This window comes from Ruditapes philippinarum, unplaced genomic scaffold, assembly GCF_026571515.1.
Source record: "Ruditapes philippinarum isolate M1 unplaced genomic scaffold, ASM2657151v2 ctg1405_1_1_1_1, whole genome shotgun sequence".
Taxonomy (NCBI): Eukaryota; Metazoa; Mollusca; class Bivalvia; order Venerida; family Veneridae; genus Ruditapes; species Ruditapes philippinarum.
In genome coordinates, this window is record NW_026859215.1 from 14,756 (window position 1) to 34,524 (window position 19,769).

At 31.4% G+C, this 19,769-nt stretch overlaps 1 protein-coding gene across 1 annotated transcript; it reads right to left on the reverse strand.

Annotated features, from left to right (window-relative positions):
- Positions 1–1,462: 1,462 nt before the first annotated feature.
- On the reverse strand, positions 1,463–4,456 carry LOC132755639 (microfibril-associated glycoprotein 4-like). The gene has a single exon (XM_060746532.1). The coding sequence runs from the start codon at positions 4,330–4,332 to the stop codon at positions 3,400–3,402; it is 933 nt and encodes a 310-aa protein (XP_060602515.1). The 5' UTR covers positions 4,333–4,456; the 3' UTR covers positions 1,463–3,399.
- Positions 4,457–19,769: the final 15,313 nt, after the last annotated feature.

Consider the following 19,769-nt stretch of genomic DNA (forward strand, 5'->3'; position numbering starts at 1 on the left):
CCGATATTTTGGAGTTCGTTATAAAAGTGTAATTTTCTGTACTTTTAACTAAGTTGGGACTAAGAAATGAGTTCCTTATCAGCAATAATTCCTTATAACCGCGTTCGCTATAACCGTATATTTTTATATTTAATAAAGAAGGTCAAATATCGGGCTTTTTATCACGCACAAAACTTTGGTCTGAAGCCCGAAGTTCAAGATCACAGACCTGACTTCAAAGGTTTTTTTACATGAAAATCCATTGATGTTCGTGTCCGGTTAAGATACAAGTCATTTCTGTTTGGGTTTTGAAAAATAAAATGCAATGACATGTTGAACATAATGACGACGTGTTGTGCACAAGAATTACATTCCTAAGTTAAAGGTCAATGTTCTACATCAATTAAATGTCATGATATGATTTTTTTCCTCATAAAATTGCACTTATGTTTGAGAATGACTATGTATAAATTTGTCGGATATAATGACTATGTGGCGTACACAGGAATTAGGTATCAAGTTAAAAGGTCAAGGTCACATTTGTACCATAAAAGTGCACTGTCCTATCCAGTCAACAATCTTGTCATTCCCAGATGGATCCCAAAATAACTATGTTGAAATGTTTGGACATACGTATCGAATAAGCTTTCTAGTTCAATGGCCAAAGTCAAACTTGTAGATGGAACGTAATGATACGAATGGGTTTTTAAGTTATAAAAGAACACTAATATTCGTGTCGTCGTGTCCAGACAACAATTTTATCATTTCCTGGTGGATTTTGAAACAACTATATAGAAGTGTTGGAAGTAACGACGACGTGTTGCGCTCCACAATTTGGCTAGGTTTTCATGTATACGTCATCTGACCAAGTGTCCGTTTGCTACAATCCGACTTAAAGTCGGTCTCATTTCTTTCAATGTGAGGTATTCCATTCATTCGACTGCTTTGTTCGTTTATTGGGCGCGGATTTAAGAACGAAGCATTTCGTCAAGACATTAATCAAAATGAAAACACATATGAAATGAATAATTATGAGAAAATAAAAACTGGCTACAATCAATCTAATTATCTATAATTGTTTTCCGATCTGATAGGTAAATCTATTGTAAGAATTTCTTATTGAACGCCGCCTTTCCTTGTTGATTTTGTTTATCATATCTTATAAGGTATCAGAGAATTTCCGATTAAAACAAAACATTTACCTGCATATCTCTTTTACTAGAGATAACTTGCAAAATTTCATAACACAATGAGGCGTGAACTTCTCATGTAGATCCATAGTGCATTTGCAATTTATTTTCAGGAAAAATGGTGTCAAACGTTTTGTTTGAAAGTAGTGAAATTATTTACATCGTCGAGATGCCATTTGCAGTCACCCTATATATATGAGAATAGTTTCCGCAATAATTTAAGATATTAAAGGAATACCACGTTTATTTGTGTTCATTGTAAAGTTACCTTTTAAATAAAAAAATACAAATACTATGAATTTAATATTTTTTATGATTCATCTTCACCAAACTTTGTTTAATTTTACAGATATTACAAATATTCAATGGACACTTTATCAGTGGCGCCTACCTAATTTTATTTCGTAAATGGGCATAACACACGGTTTGCAAACACACACACAGTGTAATAGAAAATAGAACTACAAATTACAAAATATCTTCTCATATTAAGTTCAACATATTTATATAAGGTCAGTTGTGAATTAAGTACATGCACTTTATATCAATAACTTTTGGGACGGCTTAGTTGTACTAGTGTCATATAAGAAATTTTGTTTATACGAGTTGGACTCAAACCCATGATTCCTTTGGTATAATGCAGTCACATTTACCATTACGTCACCATTCTCTTTAAAGTTTATTTAAAACAAAATACAGAACACATTACTAGTAATTAAGATAATTACAATGTACAAAAATGTATTAAATTCAAAATGCGCACAAGATTGCTTCCGATTAGTGTGTAATTGATATATAATAATAGTAATATGTATGAATTTAAACCTTATTGTTTGCTTAATCAGCTCAATTGACAGATAGACAAACAGAAAACTAATAAAAGAAAACTAGTTAAATTTATACGTGACTGTGTAAAATATAAAGAAAATGCTAAAAAATTTACTTTTTATAAAGTGTATTCTTGTTATAACTATTTCAATGCCACAAAATGTGACAAATACGGGTCAACACAGTATATGGTCTATTACAGGGTATATATCGAGTCCAGTCATTAATCGAGCTATGTGGGCAATTCACCAATGACATTTTATTTGCATGGGCCTGACTTGGCAGCATACCCTTTAACAGACTATTTTAGGATTTGACCCCAAAGCGTGACCTTGACCTTGTGGTAGAAATCTAGGTGTTGCGTCTTATTATTGTTAACATTCGTCCCAAGTTATTTTAGAATCCCTTGATGGATGAAAAAGTTATATACCACACACACATGATATACCCTATACACAATTCACATTAAAAGTAGGAGTCTGGCTGTTTGATATGACACATTGTCCCATTATTGAAATTATTTGCACCTAGTAATTTCAAAATTAATATTTTGCTCAACATTTTTAAAAATGTTATCACAAATTCCAAAAGAAAAAAATCTAGAAAGGTGTGATTCTTTAAACAAAATCGAATTTTGCTTTAGTAAGTTTGTAGGTAATAGTTTTAAAAATATAAATATTTCAATACTTATTTCATCGCTCAGCAAGAACTAAGACATTATTTAATTTCGTGATGATTAATAGCATAATGGACATAATTCAAATAGCTGTATGGTTTATTATTACAAATATTATATACATTTTATTAATGAAAATTAGTTCTTAATTGTGAAACATCTTTAGATAAGTGTTAATAGTTACGTGCCTTTCATAAACATGAAACATGTCACTATATTCACAAATAATATTATCAACATTTGATTTAACACAAATGATTAAACTTAAGAAGTAACGATACTTTAACGTTAAACAATAGAAGTAACCCACAAACTAAATGTTATTAAAATGTAATAAAGACATCAAATATACGTTTCTATACAATGTGACAAAAGAAATTAATGCAAAAAGATAATTTGGTTAGTGTTAACAATGTCAAAAGCCTACACTTCTTTCATAATCATGAAATGTATGAAAATTTATTTTATGCATGAAGAAAACAAAATAATATAATAAACACAAATTTAACATAGTTTTTAAACCACCATTTATCAGATCTAATGAAACTATTTACGGTATTGGAATGCTATGTATACTGTAACGTAGATTCTTCGTAAGCACTTTTGTTATCCAAACAAAATTTAAATACTTCACTTGATGTTCTATAGACAGTGGATTCACATTTAACATGTACCGATACTTTACAAACATCCAAGATACACAAGTGTATTACATATAGGAACAAACTATTTCTTCCGACGGATTTTCATTTCCATGGTTTTCATCGAAGTGTAATGTCCTTTCCACTGGTACCAGTTTGTACCCTTTCCGTAGTCGGAAGAACCATACAGTCCATTAAGGTTTGAATGATGACAATGTTTGTACCACCATGCACCGTGATATACGACTGCACACTTATAATTAGAACCGTGTTGGTCGTTGTCTCTGTCTTTTGTAGAAAACTTCATACCATTTTGAAGCTTAAGAGCGTCACCAGCAGTACCAGAATATCCGTCAACATGCAGCTGGTAACTGGATTCAGAATCACCAATAGAAAAGTGACTGTACTCTGCATATGCCGATTCTCCTTGAAAGCTGGTAAGGTCAACTCGAAGTTGATATTTGTCTTGGCAGGTGATCTCATGTATAAAGCGATTCCCAAGATAGAAGTTATCTCTGAGATTACCAAAACCAGTCTCGTATTCAGCCCATGTCTTATAAAAGTCGCTTTTAGAAACCCTCCTTTGTATAACAGTCCACCCACCGCCCGATGTGTCCATATCGCAACGCACTGAGACCCCCTTCTTGTTACGAGAAGGGTAAATAGTGTAAATGTCAGTTTTTTTGTGACCTTCATTGTAAATATCTCCGCAGTCAATGGGTTTCGATTTACCGGTACTTTTATCTAAAAAACGAGCGGAAAAATCTGCAATCATGTCTCTCTTTAACTCCGCTAGGTCTGCTTTTGTGGCAACATCTGTCCTGTTTGAATAGCAAGTACACCTTTGACGGTTTAAAATGTTAGCAAATATTTTCTCTATGAATTCCTCTGTGTCAGAAAATTTATCAAAATGACTACTTTCATCACTTTGTATCTTTACCAGTGGTAGATATATGATGCTTTCATTTTTGGCAGCAACATATCCCAAAATAGCAGTTATCATGAGTAGCTTACACATTTTATTTGATTTTCCTTCAAACAAATGTTGATTGCATATGGAGAATTTATTATCTCAAACTGTTAATCGAAGTTTACGTTTCTAACTTTCTAACAATCTGGTGTGATTTACTTGAGATTGCAAAATGCGAATGAATAACTCGAACATGGTATAAATAGCTACTCTTCAATCTTATAAACAAAGGAGATTCTAAATATATCAAGAAATCATGTGAATGTAGACATTGATAGTGCGAAAAACTAGACAAGATGAAAATAGGCATATCTCTAATCTTATCAACAAACAATTACAATTGTCATTGAGATGATCTTGATAAAAACAGATACAGACAGAAACAAATGGTTAAAATTATACAATAGATCAAAGTTTGAAAGAAGATATAATATCTAAAGTAAACGTTGACTTTATTTAATTCAAACTATACAACGGGAAACAACAACAAAGAAGAAGTTTGCAAATAGCCTTGTATTTATTTTTCATTGTATCACAAAGCGTTTCGCATCGTAGTGGTGACAATTGTTCAAAATTGTTATGCATATTTAACCATTAATGTAACTTTAGTGTACTAAAATCCCTTTAAAGTATACTTACTTTACCATTAATGAAAATAACAGTCGATAACATGTTGTTCACTTTTTGTATCATATTTTCTAACATGTAAGTATAGAATCTTTGAAGTATTTCTTTTATTTTGAATTAAGAAAACAAATTGAATTTTTCTCTTCTGACATTATACAGTTTACTCAAATATTTTGTTTTATTTTTTTATACAATGTTATACATGTATTATGTATTAACTACGTATAAATGTCCCCAGACAGAACACTTACTGGACAATAAATATATAAAAATTTGATCATGTTTTATAGAAAAGTGAAAATCAATTGGTCTACAATATAATTACATTTTTCATAAGTTTTTCAAATATTGATAAAACTACATTATATATAATTTGGTTATTCTTATAAAATATTGTTTAAGATTAAACATGATGATAAAATTCTAAATTAGTTAGATCTAGTATGGTCATTTGTATGATAAAAAAATTATTTTGTTTTTGAACAATCCATTGTCTGCTTTATAAATATTTATGAAATATCAAATCCTGCATTTTATATTTGACAACAACAGCCATGTTTATTTATTTCGTTGTCTGATGTCATGTTTGATAATAAACATTAACAAAGTTAATATCTCTTGTATTAAAGACCTTCTATTATATACCAATTCACTAATTGTTAACGCCTGTTTCATTTGTTTGTTTATAAAAACGAAATACAAAATATCAGTTTAAGTTTTAGTAGCCACTTAAACAATACCATTTCGTAAGAAAGTCCTTAACTATAAAGTTCTGTATTGAAAATGCACGACAAAAACACATAAATTGCATTTTGCTGGACGATATTCGTACAAGAATTGCACGGATCGAGATCCTCTACCACAAAAAAAAAACTATCATTTATTTCAAGTTTTCTAAAAATTTGAAATTGCACGGATCGAGATCCCCTACCAAAAAATAAACTATCATTTATTTCAAGCTTTCTAAAAATTTGAAGCATTTAAACAACACAAAGCTGTAAATAATGTACAACATGCCCATAGCGACAAATTGACAATATCATTTGTTACACTAATGTTCTAAATAATCCAATTTAAAACGGTATATCTTCTGAATCAAAACCAAAAAACTTACATGATTTTTTTTGTAAATTCAATCACATTGTCATTTTATTATTTCTGCGGGGCTTAATAACGAATGAAATATGGGGTGTATTTCGCCACAGAGTATGACCTCTTAAAACATGGTATTTACCGTTTAAACATGGTTTGTCCACAGGATACCTGTACAAAATGGTAAAACCTGTACAAAATGGTAAATGTGTTGTTTGACTTGTAGGTGTTCAGAAAAAGCAACAACATTAATTTCTTGTATGTAGATGACAAAAATGGGATAGCATGTGGGTATAAATCAGAATGAAATGTCGTATTCGCAAGTTCGTACATTATATATTTATTAAAGATGTCATAGAATTCGTAGCTTTTTGTGAAAACAGTGGCTTGTGTGTAGAAATTATGACTAGTATTCTTCCAGGGAACAAACATTTGGAACATACCAAGTATTTATCGCCAAGTTTGAGGCCGAATGCTGCCCCGCCGGAAATATCAATGTTCTTTATAGGTGAACTCTCAGAAAATAATTAGGCCACCCAAATGTCACCGGGTTTTATTGACCTTTTTTAGAAACCACCCTTTTTACATTATATCAAAACTATTCGATTAACCTAAAGAAATCATTTCCGAATATGTATCAGATAAAAGAAACAAAGTTATACAAAAAACTCTCACAACAGAATAAACCGACAATGCAAATGCCATCTCTTTATTGTCTAACTCCGGAAGCATTATTTACTGAAGTTACACACATGGTCATTTGTGTTGGTGTCCACGTCAAGGTGATTGTTGTTGATGTACATATCATGGTGATTGGTCTTGGTATGCATGCCATTGTGGTTGGTGTGTATATCATGGTAATTTGTGTTGATGTCCATGTAATGGTGATTGGTGTTGGTGTGCATGTGCATGTCAAGATGATTTGTGTTGATGTAAATGTCAAGGTGATTGGTGTAGGTGTGCAAGCCATGAATGTTGGTGTGCATTTTATTGCGATTGATTATGCAAATTATGGTAATTGGTGCTGATGAACATGTCTTGGTGATTGATGTCAATGTCATGGTGATTGGTGTTGATGTATATGCCATGGTGTTTGTGTGCATACCATGGTGATTGGTGTTTGTGTGTATGTCATAGTGTCGCTATGCATGTCATGGTGCATGCCGGGGTAATTGATTTACATGTCATGGCCTTTGATGTGCATTTAATGGTGATTGGTCTTGATGTACATGTCAGCGTGATTGATGAGCATGTCATGGTGTTTGTATGCATTTCATGGAATAAGTACTATTGTCTAACCCCGTAAGCCTGTTTCATTGTCTGTTCGAACTACCAAATATCAGTTAGATATACAGTTTGATACAGATATTTGTTACATAAAAGTAACTAAAACCTTATCATTACATGAGATTGTGAGTGGCCAGTTCGTAGAAATTCTGACCAGTGTTCTTCCATGGAACAAGAATTTTAAACATAATTAAGTATTTATCCGAATGCTGCCGCGCCGTTAATTATAGGTGAGCCCTGAAAAACTTATTAGGCCACCCAAAACGTCACCGCTGTATTCTAAATTTATGTTGAGTAAAAACATGACTTTTTAATAAGAAGTATTACATAGAAAAACAAAATGGAACATAATGAAAGCCGTTTATTCCGTATCAATAAAAAAGAGTCTTAGTTAGGGTATGTGATAAAAGGAGTATTCTTGCTGGAGACTTCAACACGGTACTTTATTCAGATAATGTAAGAGTTTATTCTAACGGATTGCTTGAGAGAAAATAAATTAAAAAGTGAATATTCATCCAGTAAAATGGCACGTCTTGACATTTTACTTATTTCAGATACTTTATATACCGCCATTGATAACACTTTAATCTTATCTGGATACTGCACTGATCACTCACTGATTTCTATATCATTTAAATTTGGCAAAATTTACAAAAAAGATGGGCTTACCTGTTATTTGATAATCCTTAGAGATGAAAAACACAAACTATATAGAGGATATTTGTTAAGTTCAGTGTAAGATCGGAATATATTTCAACGAGTGAGCACCAAAAGGTATATTTCCCGAGTGGCGCAGCCACGAGTGAAATGTGAACTTTTGGTGTTCACGAGATTTGTAACTGATAAATATTATAGACGCTGTATGTTAAGAGCAATAAGACCTACACAAATTCAGTTTCAATAAGAGTATATATTGTAAATATTGTAGTTATAATAACATACATGTTTATAAAGAGAGTGATGGTGTCTGTGTATTTTATGTATTGTTATTTTAATGTGTGTACATATATATTTTAATTTTATGTATGTTTATCGTTTTTGTAAATAATATACAGAAATGATTAATAAATGGCTGAAAATGTTCTTACTTTCTGTTTTATTTCAAAAGAGCACGGTCTTTCCTAATATAACAATACATTAATTAAGGGGTCGATTTTAGGGGTCTAAGTGTCTTAGGGATCTAAGTGTCAAGAGTCGAGGGGTGTGAATCGGGGTTGCCGTGTTGGGCTTTCTTTAGGGGTTCTGTTTTTAACTATTTTATAAATTGAAGACCTTTGAGTGACAACCTTTTAACCAAATTTGAGAATATTTTAAATTATATTTTGTGTACATACCATGGTGAGTGTGCTCGTGTTGCATCATGGTACAATTATATATACAATGTGTGTACATTATGCCAAATAGATAATATCTTACATTATATCTAATCTTATAGAAGTCTTTTTTAAACGTAAAGAACGTCACAGTTTTCAACTTTTTTTATCAATGTTCCAAAATCCAAACAATCACAAATGGTCAAATAAAATAAACATGCGATAATTCTACATTGTTTTGAAACGTAATGTTTTGGCTGATTGATAGACTAGATATGTTTAATGAACATAAATTTTGCATGTTCATTTCAAGCATTGGCGAAAACTAGTATTTCACTCTTTGTTTTACTATCATTTTAGTTTACTTTAAATGATAAAAAATATGAGTCATTTCTGCTACAAGTTTACTGTGTTTTAGAAATGTATGTATGCCTATTTACGAATATAATCGGTGGTGTGAAAATAAGAGAAGTCTAGCATACACCAAACTTATATGTGCAATATTATAAACTAAAATGAAGTTAAATTATGCTCCTTTTTACTGTCTAGGATAGATTAGTTGAACATTTCAATAGATTGACTGTTTAATGGCGATTAAGGAATACCGTTTACTGATAATAACAAATCTTTATGATAAAATATAACAACTGACTTTAATATAAAAAATAATGAGCGTGCTTGCCATAAAACAATAACAAAATATTTAAATAGTAATGGTAGAAAGTACTTCATGTATCGTCATTTTTACAACTTTTCTTATCAACTTGTCAAGAAGCACAGTCATATAATGAGAGTTTTGCTGAAACAATTACAGAAGTTAAGAATTCCCCGAGAATAAATTGAAGACTAAGAAGCAAAAGTTAACAAAGCCGTCTCTTAAATTTAGCAACGCAAAGGAAAAACCTATTTTAGAACTAACTAATACCAATCATATATACGAACGAAGTAAATCTGAGGTGTGACCAAAGCGAAAATAACCGACGTCCAACTATATTTAAACACTTCATTTATAATACACTTCATACTATCATGATGACAATACAACTTCAAAGTATACGAAAACTTAACGATAATACCTGAGAATATGAAAATAGCATTTTTTTCAAAGTTTCACCAAAAGAATGTTTTTTGTAGACGTCAAGGTAATCAATGTAAGTTAAGAAAGGTTTCTATTTTTTTTTAATTTTATTTTATTTCTTTATACATTTATCTTTTTTATAATTTTTATTTATTTATTTATTTATTTATTTATTTTGGTAACGACGATATTGATAAATTTTGCGGAAAAGAAGAAGCAGAAAATGGACATTGACTTTTTAGAAAGTTTAGATATTTATCAAGAAGTTATAAATCATATGGCAACTAATATATCAAACATAATATGTGAAGAAAATGATTCGGGCGAGAATAAGATTAATGACATTTTTGTTTTAATTTTCATTAAAATCAAGAAATATGTCAGAGCGAATTGACTACCTTGACATCTGCATATAAAATTTATATGACTTCACTCTTACAAACAACAAAACAGAATCTCAAGTATGATTTTCAAAGTTAAATACAATTTCACACCTGTTTACAAATAAACAAATTTCAGTTAAAAAGGTTCATTTTTTCTGTCACACAACTATAATAGTGAAGAAAATAAGGACATAAAAGTTTACTGTAACATCCACCAAAGTTGAGAATATTAAAAAATGATACATGTATATAAGCCGAAATCATTTTTTTGTGATAATGTTTTTATGATATCAGAGGTTTTATACCGGTATGTTATATATATTTACAAGGTCCTGAATCAGTCTTATCATTTTGCCGAACATACATTTTATTTAAAAACGAACATAGGAAACAGATGTTAACTAACAAATTTAATTTATGTACCATTTAGTTATAACTTTATTTGTCATTATTTTACCATGAACGATCATGTTTTCTAAATAAAAAACAAAATACACTCTATTGAGATGAAATTTTGATCTACTTGCTGGACAGTCATAAATTGTAACAACTTTGAACTACGTGCAAATTATATGAAAACAACATGCTTTCTTTAGGAGAAAAAATGCCTTCAATCATATAATATTTTAGCTTCCTCTAAGGTTGTCACTACATATTTTGTTCCTTATTATCTAGGTATACATGTACCTAATCTCGTAAATGTTAATATTTACCAATAGTCACCATGTATAGAAGATAAATAAAAAGAAGATAACTATAGTATGAAAATAAAAATGTTTACACTTCGTCATTTACCAAATTAAGATTCGAACACCCTTAACACTTTAAAATAATATGTTTTTACCGTAAAACGTATTTATAATTTTAGGAGTTTCAAATTGTTTATTTGCTAAATGATAAGGGGAAATACTTGCAGACAATTTAGACAATAATTCAAAAAGAGATGCTCATAGATCGACAATATTAAAAGAAGTTATTTCTGTATATTTATATATTTTTTTAAAAAATGTCATCGCTGAAAACATTCTTTTTATGCTTCAAAAGATCATACAGGACTACAACAGCTAACGTACTTATGTTAACCCCGTATTTTAATAGTAGTGACCTAGTTATATTTGATGAAACTCTTCCTTGTCTACCGAGAAGAAGGAAATTAATTATTTCAAATATTTGTTTCGCGTTTTGAAATCTTTATCGATTTAAACTAATTTTAGATTTTTCCGCAATTAGATAGTACTTGCTTTATATAATGCATAGCCGACGCACAGTATATTTATCTCTTGCAATTCGAATAATCGAGGATGGACTCTACGAGGGTTGTCCCAAAATATCGTAGACAAAGTCTGTTACTCAATCAATTATAAAACAAGAGTCGTCAAGCCAGGGAAAAGTCAATACACCTTTTATGTGTGTCTATGCGAAATAAAATCAAAATACCTCCAAAAATGACCAAGTTATTAAAATTTAATGAATGCTACCTATACATACCCGGCGCACGCCGTCATAAACGTCATGACGTTACAAGATTTAAAAAAAATGTTTTTCAAAGTATTCTCCGTGTTTCTCGATCCACTGTCGGTGTCGGGCGACCCATTTATCATAACCATTTTCAAAATAGTCCTACTTTAATGTTCTCAACACTCGTCGAGTTTCCTTTCTTAGTACCCTGAAATTTTCGAACCTCAGGGTGACCTCGTAATTGTAATTTCACATAAGGAAACACTGCAAAGTCTAAGGGCGTATGGAAGTCTCTAAAAACCTATCACATCAAGTTCAAGCTGTGTCTCCTGAGATCTATGGCAAAGTGTATTATCTTGATAAAATATAATGTTCTCCATGCTGTCAGTTAATGCTGGACGCTTCTTGAACTGAACACAGTATTCAATGACATCGCGCTGCGCCGCATTTTCATCTGACGTCGCCATTTTGGGAATTTTCAAAATAGCATTGCTGTTACATATTATGCTACAGATTTTTTCAAAGTAGCGTTACATAAACGTCTGTTGGTGATATGACGTAAAAATGAATGACGTCGTTCCATAGGAATGTATTTCCCATAATTATTATTATGCTGGAAGTTAAAGGCATGTTTTTAAGAAGCATGCTCTCAACACTGACTAATATTTTATCGTGCTCCGGGTATGTTGTACTGTTTAATACAAAACCCTGATAAAAAGCGTTACCTTATATATTGGCTATTTACTTTAAAAAGGTAAATTAACAAATGACCAAGGAAGATATCTGGTAAATTTTATTAAGTTATGACGTCAGGTTGAAGAGAAAATAATGTAGTCTACGACATTTTGGGACATGTAGAAGCCTTTCATACTTTGTTATATTTGCTTTTAACTTAACTGATCCGCAAATTCTACAAACTATAGATATCAATCGATATCAAAACGTTTGCTTTATCTACATATTTCTCTTCTTTGATGATAACCAGACCAAAAGGCCTCATACATGTTTAACCACACATATATGTTTTCGTACATATTCACATTAGATTGAAAGAAACGATTCATTTTCGTTTTTAATTTAAGTTGGTTATATAAAATTCAATTTGAAGGGAATCTTGGTTTTTAAAAATCTGAAAAGGGGTGTTACCATTGGAAGCAAAGAAACAACAAAATTGTGCGAAAATTGTGGCCAAGGTGTGATTGGGTCTACTAATGAGAGTGCAATATTCCTTAATCCTCTGGGCTAAAGCGGTAACTGACGTGCTGGTTGTAATGATCCCGACAGACCAGAGCATATAACAACACGGAAGTGCTGTATGGGGTTATTTTTCTATAGCTGCAACAAATCTGTAATTTCTGTTTTATCCTCATTTGTATGTTATGCATTTCATTTAATGAGTTTCATTTTAAAAAAATAAAAATACAGCGAGTAAGATATTTTGCCAGATATCATCGTTAGCCTGCTTTTTGATACTGCAAAGAAAACTAGAAATATGTCCATAGGACACGGATGCCTCCGTTACATTGCATTTTTACCTCTAAGAACTACCTTGACCTGCGTGTTGCGCAAGAAACCCTCTGACCCTGGTGTAGACATCTGCCAAAATATTTAATGAGACAATAAGGAATGAAAAAAGTTACAAATCAAAGACGATAGTGAACAAACACAATTCAAACAATGACCTCGAAATCTAATATAGACCTTAAAGTTGCAGACATGATTCTTGTGCAAAGAACACCGTCTACCGAAAAGACATATGTAAAATAATTTGACAATCCATTAAGTAATGATTTATTATGCAAACGAGATTTAACTTTTGCACTTAAAAGTGACCTTGGCATTGATGATGTTGACATGTGTCTTGCAAACGACACATATTCCACAAGTTTTAAGACAGACAGTTTTTGACACTTGCCCTCCAAGTATAAAATATATCTTGCATACGACACATCGATCATGTGTGTTAAATTCTTTTGAAATCCTATCATACATGCAGAAGCTGAAGACAGGTATCAAACCGAAGCTACACATAAACTAAATATTAAAACTGTAAGTTCAATCTCTTGCTGTCGCCTTGGCATTTAAGTTAAAGACCTTGGTTTCCGTTCGTTTCAACACTAAGAACTATAATTATGACAAATGCACTTAGTTCAAACCATTACTGTATGCTAGATACGGGATTCTTGCACGCAACTAATGGTTGTGAACCACTTTAGTTTGAAATTCCTGATGCATGGAGAAGATATGGGCCAGACACGAACTCTAACATCCATTTGGACAAGTCACATTGTATGTTCCATACGCGACACATTGCCTACTGATGGTGGTCATGTGCAGCAATTTTTTTCTAAAATCCTATCATCGTTAACAATGAAAATTCGCAGACTGAAATGATCCGTAATTACATGTAAAAGTGATATGTAACTCAAAATTATATGTGTAATTTATGAATAAACTCATGAAATGTATTCGTTTTTTAGCTATTTTAATGTGTCTCGCGATCACGAAAAAGATGCTCGGCCAAGGTAAACATGCCACCTGCTGTCGGAGCTTTGTATAAATGAAGAAATATTACCAGTGCCAGCACCATATTGACAGTAATTACCATTGCATATTGTCAGTTGCTGAAAGACCTTTTTCAGATTTGGAAAATGACGTATAATACGTATAACAAATCTACAAACTTCTTCTATGTAGTACTGTATTTTTGTATGTGTTATATGATTTATTCACAAAGATTGTAATCGTATGCGGGTGTTGACAATAATTAATAAATCAGACAAAAAATATTTCATATACTAGGGATAAGATAATAATTGCTTATATAAATTCAACAAACATAAACATAATTCATATGTATCTCCCTTTACTTTCGTCCATAGTGAAAGTGTAAAAAATCACTAAGTGTTACATTGACTGTGGTTTGACAATGATTACAATATCTTCTTTAAATCACTGTGTCATATACGTTTAGAAAGTTACTGTAGACAATAAAATTGAAAACCCTTTAAGTTCAATCAAATTGAACCGCTGTTTTTGTTTTTGTTTTGCTGAGTTTTTACGTTTATAAAAACAAATGTATCAATGTTTATGTACAACATACACGTAAAAGAAATTAGTTAACAAATAATGTTACTGCTTGTTTCTACACTCTTATATGCATGTACATGTTTGAACTTTAATGTTTTTTATATTTGAATAAGATAAAGATTCATTCAAAAAAATGTAAAAATATCATAGTAAAGCATCTCTTTTAATTATAATAATAAATAAAATTGGTGTCAATAGATACATTTTTTAACTGTATGTTCTATGATTTTTCACATAATCATTAAATTTGACTCTGCTTTGATTCAGAAAACTAGCAAAATAAGTTGTAAATTTTACAAGCTGCCTTAAAATGATGTTAAATGGCTGATACCATTTGTTAAAATTCAAAATTTGCAATAAAAGGATAGTTTAAAGAATATTTCTTGGCGGCCATCTTAGATTTCTTTGATCGCCATCATTTTTGCCAATTTATGCCCATGGTTTCATATACTACAGACATTAATGAACATCTTGGTATATAACATTCATTGTTGCAATGACTGTCCAGGTTCATCATTTTCTAGGTCCTGATTGTCACCCTACCAATATACAAGCAGATATGCAGGACGCTCATGATGGTGGGTCCAACAAATTGTACTATGACTTGCTTTTTTGAGTATAGGCAATATCTTCCCTCAGGCCATGTTGACGTAGATGTGAGATACTGAACCAGAAGAAAAACATCACAATCTAGCTTTGGATGTTGAAATATTTTAAACTGTCGCTAAATGAAATAAGTAACATAAAACCATCTTTGACATGGATGTCATTACATTATTCTGTTCTATGTTACTTTTTTCTATTTCTGCAATTTATCTGAGTTCTTATTATTAAGGAAAGGGAGTTTTAATTGAAGCACAAATGAATGCAACCTTTCTTTTCCAGAAATCAAGTAGTAAAAGTATAATGCAAGAAAATAATCCAAGTCAATGACTTTGCCGTTCTGACATTCATGAGTAGAAAAAAACATGAGTTTCAGAATCGGGACTGCTTTCATACTAGTAAATATATACTAGTACCATGGCACCAATTGTGAAAATTCCTAGCACTTGCATTCATTCCATATAGATTTGTACAAGGATAGTTACATGGAAACATTAGAACATACGGATCCCCATTTGTCATAAATCAATTTACAGTTCTTTAATTTTTCACTTATCATAAATCAGTAAGGCCTTTGTATATTGCTCTGGGAATAAATCTTTGGATAGGTAAAGATGGAAAGATTTCTGCCAGTGGTTTATGAAAGTAGTAGTAGATCCATGAATATGAAAGAAAGAAATATTTCTAAATTAAAATATTTAGAGTCGCCCTTCGAGCCTGACTACCACGTAAAGGAACATGGTCATTGATTTCCAAAAGTACATGGTTGCCATAAAAAGTGTTACACAAATAACAAAAAGTGGCGAATTAAATTATGTTCCTTTACCTGTTAATGTAAACTAAGTATGGGAATTATCCCAACTTATTTATGTCTCAATATACGAATTTACACGTAAATGCATTCGCTGATACACACTTTCGAACACATAGTCCCTTATATCATTCCGGTATAAACAAACTATACACGCACGTGAGGTAAAGACCTAAGGCTGCATGTCCACGTAACGATCAGGTCTGTGTTTATCGCAATCAGAAAAACGTGCTATGTCTGATCCGGGCATACGAGACAGTTTTACTCAACAAGTTTGACCAATGAACCGTTTTGGAACTCTTTTCATTTCATTTTTACTTTACTTTCATTTGCGACATAAGCCATCACCTAATACATATGTACAGAGCTCTATAGCAATTAAATTAAATTAATAATTTGCATTATTAATATGTTATGTCATGTTTATTAAGTTGTTAACAAATACATGTACTAATACAATGTTTTCGTTTTTCAAGAGCATATTACATTGTATTATATATACATAGCTACATTTTTACAGCTGAGATATTATTAGTTGAAATAATGAATGTGCTAAATAGAATTTTTCAATACTTTGAACGTAAGCCTGATATAAGTAGCTCCTGAATTAACTTTTGCATCAAACAAAGATTTAAAATCAACAAATCAGACATAAGTCGTTATGGAGTAATTAACATTCTTATGGTTTTGACATTTTTCTTTAGACCAGAAATGTTTCTGGTTATGAATTGAATCCTGAATATATTTTAGTGTACTTCTAATATATGAGATTTGTTTGCTTGTGCATACTCTAAATTAATTCCTCCTGAACGCCTAAATATGCTTTAAGGTTATCCTTTTGTCTACTTTTTCTAAACAGTCTTAACTTTTTATACTTACATTTTTAGATGTTTACATTCATGGTCAAACCATTTAGATTAAAATAATTTTGAGTTTGCATGCGATTTTTAAAAGGCATACTTGATTTGAGAAAAATGTTTTGAAATGTCTCAAATACAGTATCAATTTTAACTGTGGTTTCTAAGCATTGACTTACAGTATCATAATGACCATTAAATACATTTTCTGTAACAATACTTAGGTACATTTTCGAATTCTGATTGCATAAAGAGACTTCACTGTGTTATTTTTGACATAGCATAACTAGTATTTTTTTTTAATTTAAATTCCATTTGACGAAGGTGTAGTACAATTACTAGTGTGTGATATTTCAGATCATTCACTTACTCAGTTTTTCCATGATGATTATTCTAATTTCGGAAATTACCAAAAATTGAAAAGGACTGCAACCCATTTAACTCAAATCTGTCTAAGAATCGCACAAAAAATCGATAGTCAATTTAATTTCGAGTACATTGAATATATCTAAATTATACTTTGCAGATTTTTCCATTTAGCGCTTCTTTTGATCTGTGTAAGAATTTCTAATTTCATGTTTTAAGCTAGTTTTTTTTTACCTCAGTGGAGCTCTTTTACGTCCAATTTGTAAACAAATTTCTTACATTTTTCATATCATATCCATTATAAATAACATAATTTTCAAACAACAATTACATAAAAACATAAAAACGCATTGGAAAAAAATACATGATTTGCCCATTTCTGAGTTGTGAGTTAAAAAGGGGCCCAATGAATATTTATAAAATAGATAAAGACTGGTTTACATGATCAAGTTGTTAGTTTTTGTAATTTTTTATCAGAAAACCTTATTCTTTGAGTCCCAAATAAAATAAGACCTTCTTCAATTTCTTAAACTATTGTTGAAAATCATTCTTATTTAGGGACACTGAAAATGGCACCTCGACAATTCACAAACGTTTACTACTTTCAAACAATGGCACCTGCGTATTTTTCATGAATAACGATTACGAAAGCTTCAGTGAAACAACTTTAGAAGAGATATGCAGGACAATGTTTTGTTTAAATCGAAAATTCTCTAAATTCCATATAGAGAAATACAGACAAATAGATTTACCTGCCTGATCTGGAACCTCAAGAAAAGATTTTACATGCCGGTATATTATAGACATTTACATCTTTACAATCTTTGACGGAACAATTATAGATAATTGGATTGATTCGTCCAGTTTAATTTTGTTTTATTTTTCACAATAATTTTTATCAAATAAAGTTTTCATTGTTGACGAAATGCTATCCAATTGTCCAATTGCAAACAAACTCTGCAAGCGTTGCTTTTTTCATGTAACCGATCAACGAGCAACGCATTCGAATGCAAAGAATATCTCAAATTGTAAAAACATGACCCGAACTTTGTCCGATAGCCGGGACGGATATATGAAAATCCACTATTATTCTTGTGCGCGAAATGTTGTCATCATGTCTTACACATTTATTCATAGTTGTATTTAATAACTTGTATAACTTAATAACTTGTTTCAAAAATAAAAAAATAAAGAAAACACACTAATGTTATTACTTTCGATGTACAAGTTTGACCTTGACATTTGAACTATGAAGCTTCTCCTTTTGCACGTTGTCAATATGTCCAACGCATTTATGCATAGTCATTTTGAAATTCATCCCGAATGAAAAAGTGTTTTACCTGGACACGACATTAATGCACTTTTATTAAAAATTCCTATCATGGCTTTTGAGGTGACATTTAAACTTGAGATCTAATTCTTCTTTTAACGCCACTTTGCCATTATGTACAACAAATTTATTAATGGTCATTATAAAATTCATCCTAGAATGGTATAGTTGTTTTCCGGAAACGACCGGAAGTGCACTTCTATGAAAATATCGCATCAAGCCTTTCGACATACAAGTGGACACCTGACTTTATAATTATAGATGTTATTGTTAACGACACTTTATCATTTTGTCAAAACATAGTTTTATAAAAGTCCACCTATTAAAAGACAGAATTCTTGATCAAACTCGCAAATCTATGCACTTTTATGTAAAAAAATCCTTTTGACCTTTGAGCTACAGCCTTGACTTTTGTGCGTGATAAATATTTCTCATGTGCTTCATATTTATGCATTTTTTAACAAAATCCATTTATTAATGACAAAGCTACTGAAGTTTACACTAAAGTGTAAAAGGACGCGAGGAAGTAAGGACTGGCTGACGAACTGACGGACGGAAGAACGGACGCTGCGACTACACGCCTTTCCCAATTTATTTATCTATTTTATAGTGTGGATAAATCTAATCTGACTTGATAATTGAAACTTGTAATCGAAGTAGTTTTATATAATAAGTTAAATACCTCTTTCTTGTTTTCATGTTTTGTAGCTACTATTATTAATTATTATAGTAATAATGATATGAAACAGAGGATGACATCTTAAAGGCAGTTCACTAGATCTTCCTGTTTTATGCACCGTTCCTCTTTAGTGTTCCGCCACTGCACGAGTGATTGTGTGTGACTGCCCATTGTTTTTTTCGTTTAGGGCACACGCATTCTTTTACTTGAGGACCGTACGCCGCTTTTCATGGAAAGTGTCACATTGAAGATTCCATGATAACCGCCGAATGAACACATTTGCGCATGTTTCTAAATTCAAGATTTCACCATTTTCATGATTCACTGTTGAATTCTGCTTAAGCCGATGCTAGGGGCGTGCACGGCAACTTGCACTTTTCCATTACCGACCATGATCAGACTCAATCAAACCGAGCCTGCAACATTTTCAATTTTTCTTGTTGGGCTTTCTTTAGGGATTCAATATTTTGATATTGTGGACATTGATGAGTGTCGTTCTCATACTTTGATG